Source organism: Halichoerus grypus, chromosome 6 (genome assembly GCF_964656455.1).
Source record: "Halichoerus grypus chromosome 6, mHalGry1.hap1.1, whole genome shotgun sequence".
In the NCBI taxonomy this organism is placed as follows: domain Eukaryota; kingdom Metazoa; phylum Chordata; class Mammalia; order Carnivora; family Phocidae; genus Halichoerus; species Halichoerus grypus.
Genome location: NC_135717.1, coordinates 86,674,378 through 86,691,558, shown reverse-complemented (window position 1 = coordinate 86,691,558; position 17,181 = coordinate 86,674,378). Strand labels below are relative to the sequence as shown.

At 45.8% G+C, this 17,181-nt stretch overlaps 1 protein-coding gene across 7 annotated transcripts in view; it reads right to left on the bottom strand.

The window, feature by feature from the left end:
* ETV6 (ETS variant transcription factor 6) overlaps positions 1-17,181 on the bottom strand; it is a 235,785-nt gene that overhangs the window by 159,049 nt on the left and 59,555 nt on the right. The window contains exon 1 of one of the 7 annotated variants that reach the window (XM_078075615.1): positions 10,662-10,720. The exons of the other annotated variants lie outside the window; for them this stretch is intronic. Coding sequence (XP_077931741.1) covers positions 10,662-10,718 — 57 coding nt within the window. The 5' untranslated portion in view covers positions 10,719-10,720. Of the gene's footprint in view, positions 1-10,661; positions 10,721-17,181 lie in introns of those variants that run through there. 7 annotated transcript variants of the gene reach the window in all.

The following is a 17,181-nucleotide window of genomic DNA, read 5'->3' as shown; positions in this document are numbered from 1 at the left end:
CCTCTCCTCCTGTCTCAGGCCAAGCCCCCCCCCCCAATCTGTGCACGCCTGCCCTTCTCTGCAAATCTGCCCCTGAGTCTGGATCTAGGTCTTGACTTCAGTTTCTTATTTCCGGGTTGATGGCTTGAGGGAGCTTGGACTTCCATTTTCTTGTCTATATCCATATTGGGGGCCTACCTCACCTTCACCTGCTTCTTAGATCCCCGACAGCACCCTGGTGCCCCAGACCCTCCCACTCACCCAGGAGGGAAGGCTGTCATTAGCAGAAAACTCCACGTGACCAGGGACTTGCCTATTCTGTTCCTTTTGTACCTAGAGCAGTGCCTGTGGGCTGGCACTAGGCACTCATGGATGGATGGATGGATGGATGGATGGATGGATGGATGGAAGGAAGGATGGATGGATTAAATGAGCCTCATTAGATAATCTCACCAAGAGCATTTCTTGGTGCTAACACAAACTCAATCTTTTGTCTTGTGTTTTCCCCTAGGGCCACCTAATGACTTATTGATAAAGTTTTAAGTCCAACTATCTACATAAGAATCTTTTTTTTTTTTATAAATTTTTTTTATTGTTATGTTAATCCCCATACATTACATCATTAGTTTTAGATATAGTGTTCCATGATTCATTGTTTGTGCATAACACCCAGTGCTCCATGCAGAACATGCCCTCCTCAATACCCATCACCAGGCTAACCCATCCTCCCAACCTCCTCCCCTCTAGAACCCTCAGTTTGTTTTTCAGAGTCCATTGTCTCTCATGGTTCTTCTCCCCCTCCGATTTCCCCCCCTTCATTCTTCCCCTCCTGCTACATTCTTCTTCTTTTTTTCTTTCTTAACATATGTTGCATTATTTGTTTCAGAGGTACAGATCTGAGATTCAACAGTCTTGCACAATTCACAGCGCTTACCAGAACACATACCCTCCCCAGTGTCCATCACCCAGTCACCCCATCCCTCCCACCCCACCCCCCACTCCAGCACCCTCAGTTTGTTTCCTGAGATTAAGATTAAGAATCTTGCTAGAGCTGTCAACACTGCCTCATCTCCTCTTACTTCTCCTCTCCAGGAGGCATGTTCACCGCCCAATCATCGAGCTATCTGACTTGTTTTTAGGTCTTATTTCACGTGGTTCCAAGTTCCCGGAACACCTTACCTAAACTATGATCCCTTCACATCAATTCTGCTGCCTTGTAAGACAGACCTTTTTAATGTGGTTATACTTTTTCCAGTGATGCCATCCTTCCCCAGAAATACTTTAGAAATACCTCCTTTAGGACTTTCAGAACCAAGTTACAATGATTTATTGCTATTCTTTGTATCTGACCAAAAACAGTTTCAAGAACTCATCAGACTTGAGGCGAAGTAATTTTGGCTATTTCCAAAATTTAAATCCTGCCTCAAGGACCGAAGTTATTCATTACTCTATTATCCATATTAATATTTCTCTCTCACAAAGACTTAAAAAAATGGCGGCAGACTATGTTTGTGCTGTTGACTCTACTATCCCGAGCACAGAGCCTGACACACTGTACGTATGCAACTAAAGAAGGAGTGAGTGAATGATCTGAAGACCTTCCTAAACGATTTTTGATCCAATGAATACATGCCCGATACTACTAGGTATTGAGAATATAGAGATGAGTAAGAAAAACTATTTACTTTCTTTAAGGAGCTTAAAGTCTAGAGGAGGAAAAAAAACCTTACGACAAAGGAAAAATAGTTATTGTCAACTCTTACATAGCAGGCGCATATATTATTTCATTTAAATTTCCTAGCAATCAAATAAGTCTGACATTTTAATTCCAATTTTAAAGACTTAAAAATTGGGATTCAACAATGTTACATAACTTGCATAATGTTAATAAGTGATAAGCCAGTCTCTGAACCCAGAGCCTATGAACTGAGGATCTTTCTTCCATGACAAGCAAGGGGTGTATAATTCAAGTAAACATTTTGTCTTTTAAGTGACTACTTTGAAACTCTAAAGGAGACAACATGTACGTGGATATTTGGCCGCTGGTACAAGTATTCCTTTTTTAGCCTTACCCTACTGCTCTAGAAATCACGTTAGGTGACACACCAATTCTGATTTCACTAAGAGGTAAGTCCTCCAAAGACCAGCTCCCTTAGCCTTACTTCCACGGGCATCAAGAAGCCACAGGCTTACTCAATCGGAGGTCCATGACCCCCATCCTGTGCTGATGTTGGGGCTAAGGTGCTTTTAGTTGAAGTTGCCACGTGAATGCCACGTGGACCTACAAACACCTATGAAGGAGCAGGTGGATTAAGCAGCAGATAAACACCGGTACACATGGAACTGGAAGGAAAGAGAAGGCTTGGAAACAAGAACTGGTATCTCAAAAAGGGGCCACATGCATGAATTACCTAGATATTTTGCCCATTCTTTTTAAGTAGAAGATGAAGAATGGAGCCTTTAAGTTTTATTTTAATGACTTTTTAAAAAGATTTATTTATTTATTTGAGGGGGGAACGGCAGAGGGAGAGGAAGAGAATCTCAAGCAGACTCTGCGCTGAGCGCAGAGCCTGATGCAAGGCTCAATCTCACGACCCCGAGATCATGATCTGAGCCAAAATCAAGAGTCGAATGCTCAACTGCCTGAGCCATCCAGGCGCCCCTGGATGACAATTTAAAGAGACAAAAGTTTCACATTGTTATCACAAAAGACATTAGACTCTAGGTATCTTTCCTCTTCCTTAGATTTCTTCATTCAGTTCTAAAAATATTTTTCACCGGTGTAAAGTGGTAGTTAAGAGCTACTGCGTGGAAGCACCCAGGTGTGTTTTCAGTCTTGACTCTGGCACTTACTGCATGATTTTGTACAACTTCGTGCAAGTTACTTAAACTCCACAAGCCTCAGTTGCTTCACCTACAAAATGGGGTAATAACACTGGGGCTCCACCTCAAAAGGCTGTGAAGATTGAAGGACATAATACACCAGAACTTAGCATAGGACCTAGCACATAAAAAGCGTAATGAATATCAACGACAAGTATACATGTGCCAAAATTGTGGTAAATCTTAAAGACTTACAGACATACACACATACAGATAACGGTCATTTCTGAGATGGCTTGGTAGCTCCATCTGTGGTAGGCTCATGATATCACATAATTACACTTAATTGTCACATAATTACATCAAGGACTGTGTGATAAAAGATACAGTGCTCCTGTAAAACGATTATCTATTATAGGATTTAAGTCACTTCCAAGTGCCTTTGCAAATCACCTATTTTTAAGCAAGGAAAAAAACAGGGGAAAAAGCCAACAGGAAAATGGAAATCAAAAGAGTCAATTGCTATAAAGATGCTGCAACAGAAGTGTCCACCGCCAGGTCTGCATGTCCTAGCATGATCAGGTCACCCATCGACCTGGATTCGGGAGATGGTCCCAGAGAGAGATTTTAGGTAATTTCTGTAACACTATTTTCTATGCTCTACTCAAAGGGAAAACATGCATTTGATTCTTTTTTTTTTTAAGATTTCATTTATTTATTTGAGAGAGAGGGAGACAGCATGCACAAGCAGGGGGAGCGGACAGAGGGAGAGGGAGAAGCAGGCTCCCCGCTGAGCAAGGAGCCTGATGCTGGGCTCGATCCCAGGACCCTGCGATCAGGACCTGAGCCGAAGGCAGTCACTTAACCGACTGAGCCACCCAGGCGCCCCAATGGATTTGATTCTTTTGATGAACATATTAGTGACAACAGCTGAAACATCCAGGGACTGCTCAAGGGAGGTTTTCCTGCTATCTGTCACAACAATCAGTTGTCAGCTTTACCTGCATTTACAGATCAACTTTTCAATATCGTCGAGTATGCGAGTGGTGGTGTGCAAGGTCCCCAATAATGCACACATTTCATTTCTTATGCTGAGGTGACTGGTTCTTTGCTAATGACACCTTTTCCCCAGTTGGGTCCATCAGCATTCAGGGGCAGCATGGCCTAGTACGAGTTGTCAGGAGGAAAAGCTTGGTATAATTATTCAATTAGCACCCACTCACTGTGTACTTACTCTCCTTTACCTGGAACACCTTTCCTGTAATCTCTGAAATTAACAAGGGGCAAAGAACGAAAGCAAGGTGACACGTCAGGGAGTATGGTACCGGGGGTAGGGCTAAGAGAAAATAAAGGGCTAAGAGGTCATTGAAATACATTCAGTGCCTTCCATGTGCCAACACTAAGATATGATACGTTTTGGTTTTATAAATGAAGAAACCCAGCCGAATCAAGCTTAAAGACCATGCTTGCCAATGTCACGAAGCCAATGGTGCTAGAATTCAAACCAAGGCTGTTGGATTTGAAAGCTGTGATCCCTTTACATCTCTTCCCCAAAATGAGGAGTGAACAAAAGTGGCATGATGGGCTCACGAAAGACAGTAAAAAATACATACTAGAAAGTGTCTGCAAGTTCTAGTATTTCACGAGATGACTGTATACCTGGAGTTTGGACCGTTTAAATAGAAGAGAGCATATCCTGATATGCAGGGTAAGGTTCTCAGGCCCGCTGCCAGGGTGTCCTAAGAGCAAGGGTTGTTCTAGGTCCTCTAGAGGCAGAAAAAGGAAAGGCTGTCTGTGTATTGGGTGCACCTGGAGAACCATGGCAGCCGCCCACTCCCTCCCCGGCTCAGACAAAGCAGCACGTTCAAACAACACAGCGTAAGGTGGTAGAAAAAGACGAGGTGGGAAATGACGGGTGGAAATGCCCTAAGTATGGCGTAAGATTCACACTTAAAGGAAAACGTCCTCCTGGTGAGTAGAGCTTATTAAAGGGGATGGAGTCCATTTTCTTGTTGCCCTCTCCTGCTTCCTACTTCCTGCTTCTTTCCTCATCGTAAGTTTGAGCAGAAAGGGGCCCCAGACATCAAGACCAGCATCCTCATTTTTCAGATGAAAAATCTGAGACCAACAGAAGCATTTGAAATCACACTTCTTGTTTCAGAAATTAGGTAGTTATCAGTTCTTGTTTTCGCTTTTCACCATGTACTGTAGTAAGGAGCGAAAGGGTAAACCAAAAACAGGAAAAAAACCAAAACCAAAAAAACCCCCCAAGAAACCAGAAATTTTACTTCATAGACACAAAGCTATCCCTGCTCATCTTGCATTTCCCCAATTCCATGACTCTGTGCTTTGAATCCTCTTCCACCGAGTGGCATGAAAGGTCTGCACTACCTTATTCACAGACTCTTGTCTGGGTCATTTCTCAGGCCACTGGCCACGGTTGGAGGGAAGGACGGCAGGGTGGGAGGATTTCTCTTCATTCGGGGCTACCGGCATGGGTCGCCATCTTGGATGACCAACCATCCTGGCTTCCCTGGGGCTGAGGGGGCTCCTGGGATGTGGGATTTGGGCGCTAAAACAAGGACAGTCCCACGGGAACCCGGACAAACGGGTCCCCCTACTGCCTGCTGTAGGGCCACATTCTCAACGGAGCTAATGGACCCGGACAGATAAAATGCATTCAGCTGAAGTTGTAACTGGTATGACACCCGCAAAATGGTCGCTAACGTTTCAAGTTTTTAAGAAAAGAAGCAGGATGAAGATTAATGACTATAAAGGGCTTTGAGCCCTTGGGGAGGAAGGTATTCTCAAAGTAGGAAGTGTTAAGTCCATAAAAGAAACAATATGAGAATGCAGTGGGGCTTTTTCATACCTAACAAGTATGACTAAACCTCTGAACACTTCCTGTTCCGTCCCATGTTTTTCTGAAATTCGCTTTTCCTTATCAGCCAAGAGGGTAGAAAAAAAAAATTGTTCTCTTCTCTTCTTAAGAATAACGGTGGGGAATTTCAAAAACCTCCAAAGGCTTCTAAAGTTCAGCAAGTGCTTGCTTTCATATAGAAATATTATGCAGAAACAAACAGCACTCATTTTTCCCTGTAAGCATCCTAAATTCTTATGACGTGTAATTTGAGGTAAGCAGAAAACCATCTGATCAGAAAAGATCAATTCTCACACTTAAGGAATGCCCATTCATTCAGCCATCTAGTGGTATTTTCAATCAAAAATGTGTTGCTGTGGGGCACCTGGGTGGCTCAGTCGGTTAAGCATCTGCCTTCGGCTCAGGTCATGATCCCGGGGTCCTGGGATCGAGTCCTGCATTGGACTCTCTGCTGGCCAGGGAGTCTGCTTCTCCCTCTGGCTCTGCTCCTCCCCCTGCTCATGCTCTCTCTCTCTCTCAAATAAATAAATAAAATCTTATTTAAAAAATGTGTTGTTGTTAAACACTGTGCCAGGTGCTGAATGAGGGGAATCTATTTTTATTTTATCTAGCACAGTATTCTAAAGATCAAAAACTGCCTTTTTGGACTTATTCCTGACTGTCCTCGTCACAGTGGAAGAGAGCCACCCTACCATAAAACTTCACACCCAAATATTTCTCCCAAGCAGCACTCCCTAAGAGCGGTGCCACAGAAGTCTGTCCGTCTCACTGTCGCCTTTCCTGGGTCACCAAACACACTGGAGGCGCTCGGCCTGCAGAGGGCAGAAAGGATGTGAGCCAAGGAGGGGGTTACCCCGGGAGCACGTCGACGGGTTCCCCTCCTCACAAGAACAGCTGAAACCTGCCTGGACACATATTTGGGAAAGGTACTTTCTTCCACCTTATCTGATGTCCTAGAAGCATGACGTGTACTAGATAAAGTAATGTTCTAGGGAAGGGGAAGGGGCAGCCCTCTGAGGGGCCAGGGGCCCATGGGAGGGGCTTTCGCTCCTTCCACTTCCACTTTAATGGGCTGATTGTTGTACCATCCCAAGCAAAAGGGGGAAATCAAATCAAGCGCACTTCACCCACATTCCCCAGTGGAGACGGCAGCCGCCACCACCGTCTGCGCCTGGAGGACGAGTCTAAAGGATCGAGAAACCAGGGTCACAGGAGAGCAGGGCTGGAGCAACTGTCCACCCAACTACATGGCCAGTCCAGGCAACAACGCTACCTCACTGAAGAGTCCACAGTCATCAAACTCAGCTTAGCTCCCTGGGCTGCGACGGACCTTCAGTCTTTGCTGAGAACTTCAGGTCTTGCCTACGTGCAGGCCTCCTGGGAGCTCTCTGGGCCTTAGTGACTTGCGCCTTTGTGCACACTACAATTGGCTTCTTTGAGCTTGGCAATCCCGGACCAGAAGCCTTACTGGACTTCCTCTGTTTATACAAGGCTTGTCAAGCCGGTTATGCTGCTTTTCTGCCACCTTTCTTTCCAGATGCCTCTAAAATGCCAAGCTACCAGGAAGCAAAGTGAGGAATAGGGTTTTCTCACCAGGATCCCAAAGACCTACAAAGGCATGCATAGGCCACAGGCTTCCCTGAAGGCCTGCTGCTGTTCTCTTAAATGGTGGAATGTGTTTTTAAGGATTGCAAAGGAACGGTTGTCAAAAGTAAGGTCAAAGTCAAATGCACTGTGTTTCCATCATTACTGCTGGCCTCTTTCCAGAGAAAGTAAAATGCACCCCTTGAAGCTGGCAGCAAGTCCTGTGGTTGCATCAATAATAATTTTCACTTGCACAGAAAAATCCCCCAGTAGCACACAAATGTTCATGAACTCCCCTCTCTTATTTTGCAGAGCTAGAAAAAGTGGTAGAGAGAAATTAAATGCCTCCGTGAATCAGCAAAAAACCTAAGGATAGAACCCAGGACAGCTAGTCTTCCTGCTTTAACCCACACATCTGGCACACACCACTGGGAAAATGGTTATTTTTTTCACTACAAAGGAGATGACCTTCAACTTTAAGCACGTAAAGTAAGAAAGATCTTAAAAGACACCAGTTCTTTTGTGGAGAGGAGAATCAACAAAATAGTCGTCAGGACAGAGTTCTTTCCAGAAGCCAAGATGGTGTCTAACCGAGGTCAAGACTGTACCAGCCAAGAGTCCAAAGACCACTGTCTTCCCCATCGTACAAGTCATTCATATTGAGAGGGCCTCGAGATCAAGGAGGAAATCATCAAATCGCCAGCAGTCACCCCAAATAGGGCTGGAGCCGGGCTCTTCCTGTCATATCTCCTTTTCCATTCATAGTATAAGAGGTGACCCAGGGAGCCACCCTCTCTGATCCCAGGAGAGTCCATTTATTAGGCATGAACCCACACCTACTGCTCCACAACCTGACCCCCACCTGCTCCCAGAGAGCTGCCTACCAGCTCTAAGGACCTTTGGAAAGGTTCTTCATTTAAAGGTACAAAGCCTTTCAACACGTCTCTGATCCTAATGCTTTCCACCCACAGGAGTGCACTCATGAGTACACCCAGGAGATCAGATAAAATCCTGAAATGGGCAAAGTCCAACCGACAGCTGCCCCTTCTAGGCCATGAACTAGCACACCTGGCCATTTGGCAACCGTTCTTTCCTTCAGCAGATCTTACCTGCCTAAACAGGAAATGGTGATAAGGCTAAAACTAGTTCATGTTCACTGCTATGGTTTCTCACACTTGAGCAGAACTCAGTTGAGAAACAGAACCTTAAAAAGAAAAAAAAAAAAGAAAAATGATAAAAATCAAGTAAAATACAAAATAAAAAGAACCTTAAACTGTTGCAGATCAGTTCCATGGAGTGTCACGGAGCCATCAAAAATAACAGAAATAGTATCTGTCAAGGTGTTTTGTAAACTATAAAGCCTGACATACAATATTATGTAAAGATTATTTTTTGATACTAAATAATCCTAAAAGTAGAATATGAAATTGTAATGAAACGTCGATGACAAGCTATCCAATAGCTATGGGAACACAGGGCTTAAGACTTGAAGCAGTCAGGTACAGGTCGTTGGTTACCATGCAAAGAGGCTCAATTTTATAAATCTTTTAGGTGGTTTACAAATTTAATAAACAGTAAATATGTTTAAATGATTTCCTGTAATCATAAATGTCTATGACCCAATTTGACAGTAAAACCAGTATCGTAAATCTTAATCTGAAGGGGATCTCTAAGGAGCCTCAAGGCCAGCCCCATGGCTTCTATCACTGGAGAGTAAATATAGTCGAATTTTTAAGGTGTAGACTCCTCTCTTGTGAGGCTTACTAGTGTATAATCTACCCCTAACTTACTCCACCGTGCTGAACGAACATCCAGCTGAAAGAGGCATGGGCAGGCCAAGAGAAGCTTTTATATAAGCCCCCTTCACCGAAGCACAGATCACCAAGTCTTACCGCTGGAAAGAGAGCCTTCCCCTGCCAGGGTCCGCTCCTGTGGGGCCACTGAGGGGTACTTGGTGCGAGCACCCTGTAAGCACCAGTGGACCAGCAAGCCCTCAGGCCTCCTCCCCATGCATGTGATGCAGCCTACAAGGGACACGTGCCATAATGCTTTCTTCACTTTTCATAACGATGTAAAGATCAGGTTCAGTCCCCACACTTTTAATTAAGCCTCTTAACTGGAAAACCAGCTCCATGTAGGCTTGAGGCTGTATTTTCTTATTTCTTTTATAGCTTTTTCTTATTTCTTATTCTCTGAGTCTTTCTTTAGCACAATTATCCCTTTCAGGGGACTTCATAAGTGACAGGGATGAGGGAGATGAGGAACAAAGCAACGGAAAATGACCGAAGGGAACAAGGTCACCACAATTTACAGGAAGCTCCCAGGTACACTGCCCCTGTGAGGGAGAGGGCCCTAAAAGATGCTTTTCTTTGTGGGGCCCTTGTCACAAAAGCTAGTTCTATGAGGCGTGCAGCTGGCTGGTGCGTGAGCACAAACAGCCTCCGTAGCCCATGGGATGTGGGCATGACTGTGTTATAGAAGGTTTCATCCGTGCCTCTCTCTCTGTTGGGAGGGCCAGGTAAACTCCACATTCAACAGCCTGTCATCCAGGGTACGGGGTGTGTGACTGTCTCTGTGTGTGTGTGTGTGTGTGTGTGTGTGTGTGTGTGTGTGTGTCAGACTATCCCCTCAGAGCTACAAGGTAGGGCCTCTGCAAAGTGGTATCCTCCTCCCTCTGCCCACCCACAGTTTACTTACCCTCCATAATACAGATTAGGTCTCTTCTTCGCTGACCACAAGTTCAAATCTTGGCACTGACATTTACTAGCTGTGTGATTCTGCACAAGTAACCTAGCCCCCAAATCCCAGTTTCCTGGCCTGTAGACTAGAGATAAAGACACCGATCTTGAAAGGCTGTGCAGATTGAATGAAGTCATGTTTGTGGGTGTATCTAAGGCTCCTACCGCTGTATTATACAGGATTTGGCACACAGGAGATTTTGTTCTTCTTCTCCCTAATCTAAAGACTGCTATACTTAATCCTGAACTGATCTGTACTTTTTAATTACTTTGTGCTTATATATTATCTCCCCACCTAGGCTGTGAAGAATCACATCATTTTTATTCTTCCTATCCACTGTATTAGCTGTGCACATAGTGAGTACCCAGTGTGCCAACTGTAGTCTAGGGTATTGAGCAAGTGGATCATTTCCCCCACATCCAGTACTATCTGGTAGTGTTTCCTGAGGAAACTACTGTGAGTTCTGGATACAGCCAATCTCTCTTCTGTCCCTTGGACTCCTCATGCTCCCTCTTGCAGACATAGCCCTCTGTCATTTGGAATGCCCTTAAGAACTTTCATAACCCAAATTATCTATTCATTTGATCACTTCTTGAGTACATTTCTCTTGAGAACACTTCCTGAGTACATAAACATTTCCTGAGTACATACTCACCTTGTGCCAGTGACAGGCACGGTGAATCCATACTTGGACACAGAAATGGTAAAACATGATTCCTGCCCATCCTTGAGGCACCTGGAAGGAGTCAGATGGGAACATAACACTCAAAATAATAGAGTGTACCAGAGGCTAAGATGAGAGGAAGTCATAATTCAGCCTAGGAACACTACTCTGAAATTAAATATATATATATATATATATATATATATATATATATATATATATATATATAAATATATATATATATTGCCTTTGAGATAGGCCTTCAATGCAGTGAACTTTGTTGAAATAGTAGGCAAAAGGGAAACCCCATCATCCTGGTCTGTTACAAAATAGGTCAACACTTAGTAAGGCAGATGCCATTCCAAAGAAAATCTCAGGATTGCCAAGTCCTTGTCAAGACCTTTCCTCGTGGTAAGCCATGTACGATGCAAAACAAAAGAATTTTCCTGCAACTAAAATTTGGAATTCTGACCAATCCATTCACACACATATTCACAGCATAGCATGTAAGTATTTAGCACCAGACTAGGTGTTGAATGGGGAAAAGAAAAAAGAAGAAAAAGAAGAAGAAATGTAAGCCTTAAAAGCTCCCTGTCAATTCCTGGCAGGGAATGGATCCAGGTGGAAAGGTGTGACACAAGGTGAACTTGACAGGGAAAATGGGCAGAGAAGGGGGTGGTAGCCAGTTCGTGATAAAAGCAATACAGGGTCAGAAAACTCCACTCTTCCCAAATGGGAAGTTGGAGGACTCAGGGGAGGGGGATAAGAATTATCTGTGTGGATCCCGGAGTAGCTCTACCAGAAACCTTGGTGTAATATAATAAGAGAGGTCTACCCTACACAGGTTCAATGCTAAGGCGGAGGGTCCAGTCAAAAGCCATCTGGGAAGCCTGCAAAGGTCTCCTGCATGGACCACACAGCCAGAAAAGCCCCATATCTAGATACATATCTACTACAAATACCTCAATAAACTGTCTAAAAAATTTCCCAAGTTAACACTTTTGTTCCTACTGCTTGAAGGCTTATCGCTTATTCTCAGTTGCCCCACCCCTAACTCTTTATTCTTGTCACGAACTCAACTCCCCACCGATACACAGAGCAGACAGAAAGGTTCCATCCTTGGGAGTACCTAGCGGAGTAGCTGGCATGCAGTAGGCCCTGAGTCAATGTTTATGTAACAGCCAGTCACGGGGCAAGCAATGAGAAACAATGAAAACACGGACCCTTGAAAGGTCCCAGGGAATACAGACTCTCCCATTCGTAGAAATTCTCCTGGTGCTGACTGGCACAGATCCACTCCACATGACTAGCTCCAAACGATCAAGGAACATGCCTTGCATGGAAAGAAACTTCCTTCCAAGCCCTCAGAACATACTCCCTCTCTAGGCGCTGCTGCTAGGACGGCTGTACACGGAAATCTTAAACCTGGCCGTAGGACCTGGCCACATCTGTGCAAAACTAGCCCCTATCAGGACCTGCCGGAGGGAAACCTGAGCTGCAAGAGTAACCAGAGACTCAGGCAGCTGACCTGCTTGTGATCTGGAGGCAGTACTATGGGTAGTCGCGAGTTTAAACCAACTGTAACTGGGCAATACCTGACAACCAATTTCCCTATGAGCTGACACTGGTATCCCTTATGTTGCAGGCTGGGTTGGGAGGGAGATGTTGCAGGAAGTGACAATCCCTGGGTCAGGGAGCATGGGGTGGCTTCAGATGGCCTGGTCTCCCTCCAAGGAGCCCAGGGTCAGGCACTTCCTGGGGGCTCAGACTCAGAGCTTCCTGGGGGCTCCCGTTTTTTGTTTTTTGTTTTTAAGATTTGTTTATTTATTTGAGAGAGAAGGGGGGGAGAGAGAGAGAGAGAGCAAGCAGGGGGAGGAGCAGAGGGAGGGAATCCCAAGCAGACACCCTGCTAGGCGCAGGGCCTGTCGCGAGGCTCGATCCCAGAACCCTGAGATCTTGACCTGAGCCAAAACCAAGAGTCAGTTGCTCAACTAACTGAGCCACCCAGGCGCCCCTGAGGCTCCTGTTCTTAAAATGGTGACGAGCAGTCCAGGTAACAGCCAGTAAAACAAGAGCTTTGTAGACAGATTGCGATTCCACCCTGCCTTGGCACGTGCGTGCTGCAGCTGGAGGAAGAAAGAGCAGAGGTGAACCTCACGGATATGTTAGTCAAAGAGAAACCAGGACAGGATGAAGAACCGGAAGGGAACCCTGATGGATCAATCCGGTTTGACTTGTAAGGACGACTGGTTTCATGCAATAAATGTCCACCCAACTCCTACTGTATGGCTGGTACCATACTGGGATACCAAGGCGAAGACCTTCATGCTCTCGAAGGTCACGCCTTATGACAACCAACAAATGTTTTTTTTTTCTTTTTTATTTAGAGTTTTACTACTTTTGTTACCATATTGTTTATGAAGAGCAAGACAGAATGAGAGGGATGCGGGAAGGGAAGGAGAGAAGAAAAAGGAAGTGAGAAGTAAGGCAGGAAGCAAGAAAGAGGGAGAAGAGGGTTGTGGGTCTTAAAAGTGACGATCCTTGTAAAGGGCTCATTCTATTCCTTGTTACGGGGGACCTATCACTGCGCCACTCTAGTCTGGACTGAATACTTGTGATATAGCAGACAATATTCTAAAGGCTTCTCATGTATTAATTAATTTAATGCTCACAACGTTACAAGGTATTAGTATTTCCATTTTACTAGTGAGAACACTTGGGTACCAAGAGATTAGGTCAGCTTTAACGACCCTGTCACACAACTATCAGGTGTGAGATCTAGGATTCAGACCCAGGTAGTCTGATTTCAGAGCTCCCCTTCTTACCCCTTACGCGTGTGGCTCCCAAGGTACGGTCCTTAGAACCCGGGAACTTTCAGAGGTGCAAATTCTTGCTCCCTGCCCAGTCCTACTAAATCAAAGACTCCAGGGGAAGGAGTCTGCAAACTGTTTTTAAAAGCCCTCTAGGTAATTCTGATGAACAGTCTGAGCACCACAGAATTAATTACAGTACAGCGCTTCTCCATATAGTGGCTCAATTAAGACAGATAATAAAATACCTTTCCCTCGCGGGGAGGGGAGCGGCCTTGCCTGGCAATGGGCAAAGGTCAAAATACCTGGATCATCCATTCTTTGTTTAGGGAGTGGCCTAGGACTGGGGCTTGGGAGAGCAATCTCAATTTCCTTTATTTTCAGAGAAGTCGATTTGGCTTCTCCAACAGTATCTATACTTTGATGGAAGGAGGTTAGGAGAGGGTAAGAATCCTTGCATATTCTTACAGCGATTTAACTCCTTCATAGCATCCCCACATCAGCTCGCAGACTTAAGAGGCCGCAGTGTCCCCAAATACCTATCCCTAAATGAAAAAGAAAACTGAAAAGAAAAACTTTGCTCTCAGTGTTCATTTGGCTTCTGACAATACGTAGCAGGTGGATGTGTCCGTTCTTTCGGCTAAGTTAGCTCAATTATTCAACCCAGTTATCCAGCTGGTGGCTTCTTTAAGCCTGCTGCTTCTCCCTGGGGCAGCTCACCCCTTGGCCATTTCACTGTTCATTAGCACCTCTACTGAGAATAAGCAGGGGAGAATAAAAGGTGAGGAAACTCAAACCAGTCAATTTTTCTCCTTGTTAGCGGCTCTGGTAAAGACTTGGTGGGAGAAAAATTGTTATTGGCTAAAACGAGACACTGGGATTATCTATGGGCTCCAATTTTCAATATTCTCCCTGCCCCTGATTATCAGATACAGTCAGGCCAGCCTAACTTGACAGCGTTAGCTCAGTCTACGAGTGAACCGAAGCATTACGTTCAAATTCTGGAATTTCTACAGAGGTAACCTATGGTATCTTCTTACCTAAAATTAAACCCCTTAAAAATGCCACGGTCACGGACAATTTTGATCACAGGTAAAAAAGGCTTAGATCCATCACAGCTCTTTGGACCCCATCTTAATTTTAATAACGGACTTTCCCCACCACTGCCACTTCCCACGACGTCTTTACTCTCATAAGAAAGACAAAACTCTAACGTGAAAAAGGTACCTACTAGTCTAGGGTGCCAGACCATCTGCTGGACATCTTCTAACCATTATCTTGCTCACTTCTAAAACAACTTGGCGAGAAATTTTTATCCTGATTTTATACAGAAACAGGTTTAGAGAATTTAAATCCCAGAGTTCTTAAGTACCAGAGCTAAGATATGAACATAGAGCTGCCTTCCCCCACCCCTCACCCCAAAATTACGCTCATGGCACCCCACCAGTCAGTAAGATTTCTTACTTCCACCTAGAACTCTCTTTGTGACAATGTCCTCAAGGCTCATTTGACAAATGGCTGTGCTAACTGTTAAAGATTATTTATTTATTTGAGAGAGAGAGAGAGAGAGTGAGCCCGAGTGCAGGGGAGGGGCAGAAGGAGAAGCAGACTCCCTGTTAAGCAAGGAGCCCGATGCGGGGCTCGATCCCAGGACCTGAGCTGCAGGCAGACGCTTAACCGACTGAGCCACCCCGGCGCCCCTGCTCTTTCTGACTTTGAAAGAGTAAAGGCCGTACCTGAGCATGCTTAGAACCCCCTCATAGTCTCCTCACATGTATACTCTTTCCCGTTCTATCGGCACCAATACAAATAACCACCCGCTCCCACCCCTTTGCCAAATCTATACAAATGGCCACTAGTTGTTCACAGTTCTGATTAGTGGGAGACCAGACATTTCCTGTATGGCAGAAGCCAGAGGCCTCGGTGGGCGAGGAGCTTGTAAAAGACGCCTTCACTTCCCAGATGAGTCAGGGCCAGCCAGTGTGCCAGGCTGTCTGTGTGGCAGGAGCGCAGGCCCTGGAGGCCACCGCACGACCGCTTCCTACTTCGGGGAGGGAAGTAGCCAAACGGCCCAGTGTGCCGGCAGAAGAGAGTCTGTTAATAGTCCATTCCTGTTCCTGCTCCTGTCCCTTTCTCCAGCCCCACCTCACGGGATTTTAGTGTCTGAACTTGCCTTTCTCCTCCCCCAGCCTCACTGGTGAGGCAGCTCCCCGAGACTGTGCCCCAGAACCCCAAAGAAGCCGCGGCACCTGGAGTGTCTCACTGCGAGAAACACCAAGGCCTTCTCAGTGCTGATGAGAGATCAAGTCATCGTTCTTCGGTGGCCTGTGAAATTACAGATGGGCTTGCTTTCTTATTTGTCAGCCAGTCCTTCTTTGCCATCCCTGGTGAGTGAAAGACAGGCTGGCGTTACCTACTCTCAGTGCAGTAAACACTACAGAAGCTTGTCCTTCAGGAAAGAAAAGTCTCTTCACTCCCCGACCCAGGGCACCTGACGTCTCCGTCACACTGCGGACCTCAAAGATCAGTGTATTTTACGGGTCTCAAGCTTGCTGGCATTTTTAATATGAGTTGCGTTGCCCAGAGAGAGATTATAAAAGAATTCGGGGCAAAGACCATTATTTCTTCGCCAAAGGACATCAGTATGACGCTGGACACCAAGGCAGTGCTTCCTAACTTGGGATGCGGGCCTCCTGCCTAGTGCAAATGGATCCCAGACTCCAGGAACGTGGCTCCCCAAGGCCCAGGCTTCCGTCTCCCCTCCCCGTGGGCTCACTGACAGGGTGGCAGCCTGGCTGGTCCTTAGGTAGCTTCTATAGCCTTCACTGAATCTGGTCTGCCTCCGCTTCTGAAGGTGCCAGAAAAACTGACTGCCCCCAGTGATTACCCTAACTGACTGGATGAAACACTAAACACATTCTGCACGGCCTCAACGACTTCAGGAAAGAGTGAGAACCCAGACCCTGGGCAGGTCCTGTCTGAATGACCCTTTGTGAATCACGGGTCAGGGATCCGCCACAGGCCGTCGCGGAGACTGGGCTGGAGGGTCAGGGGGCCCTAAAACCAACTCCTGCTTATTCCGAAATACAGTACTGATGGCAGGCTGGCTTTGGGCGTGTGTGACCTGTGCAGTCGCCCAGGGTCCCGTGCTTGCGTGAGCTTGCCTGTGCTTGTTTTAATGCTCTCCCGTGGCCGTCCCGAAATTCTTCGGAATTTCTGAACAAGGGGCCTTGCGTTTTCATCTTGCACTGGGCCCCACAAATGATGTAGGAGGTCCTGCCAAGCACTTTAAATCCCATCAAACAGTCACTCCGGTAAGTCTGGGAAGCTGTGCCAATAGGAGCAGGGAGTGGTCAAGCAGGGTGTGAGGCTCTGGGCTGGCAAGGGTGAGGCACAGAAGGATGACCGCTCCCTAGAGAGGAGGGTGCTGGTCAGACGACAGGGAGCACAGGGTGCCCAGAATGGGGCGACACCGCCAATGGGATGGCAGCATCAGAAACCGCTTCTCAAATACACACACCAAGTATTGCTCACTTGGGAGCCCGATTTTTGGGAAACTCCCCAAATCTATCTCAAATCTTTGATTATGGGCCTCATCTTCTCGCGCTGATTTAAACATAGTCTGACTTTTTCCCAATGTTTCCCAAGCTTGTTTTAAAAGTTGGCATTCTATTTGTTTGTTCTTTTCTTTTCAGCTTGAG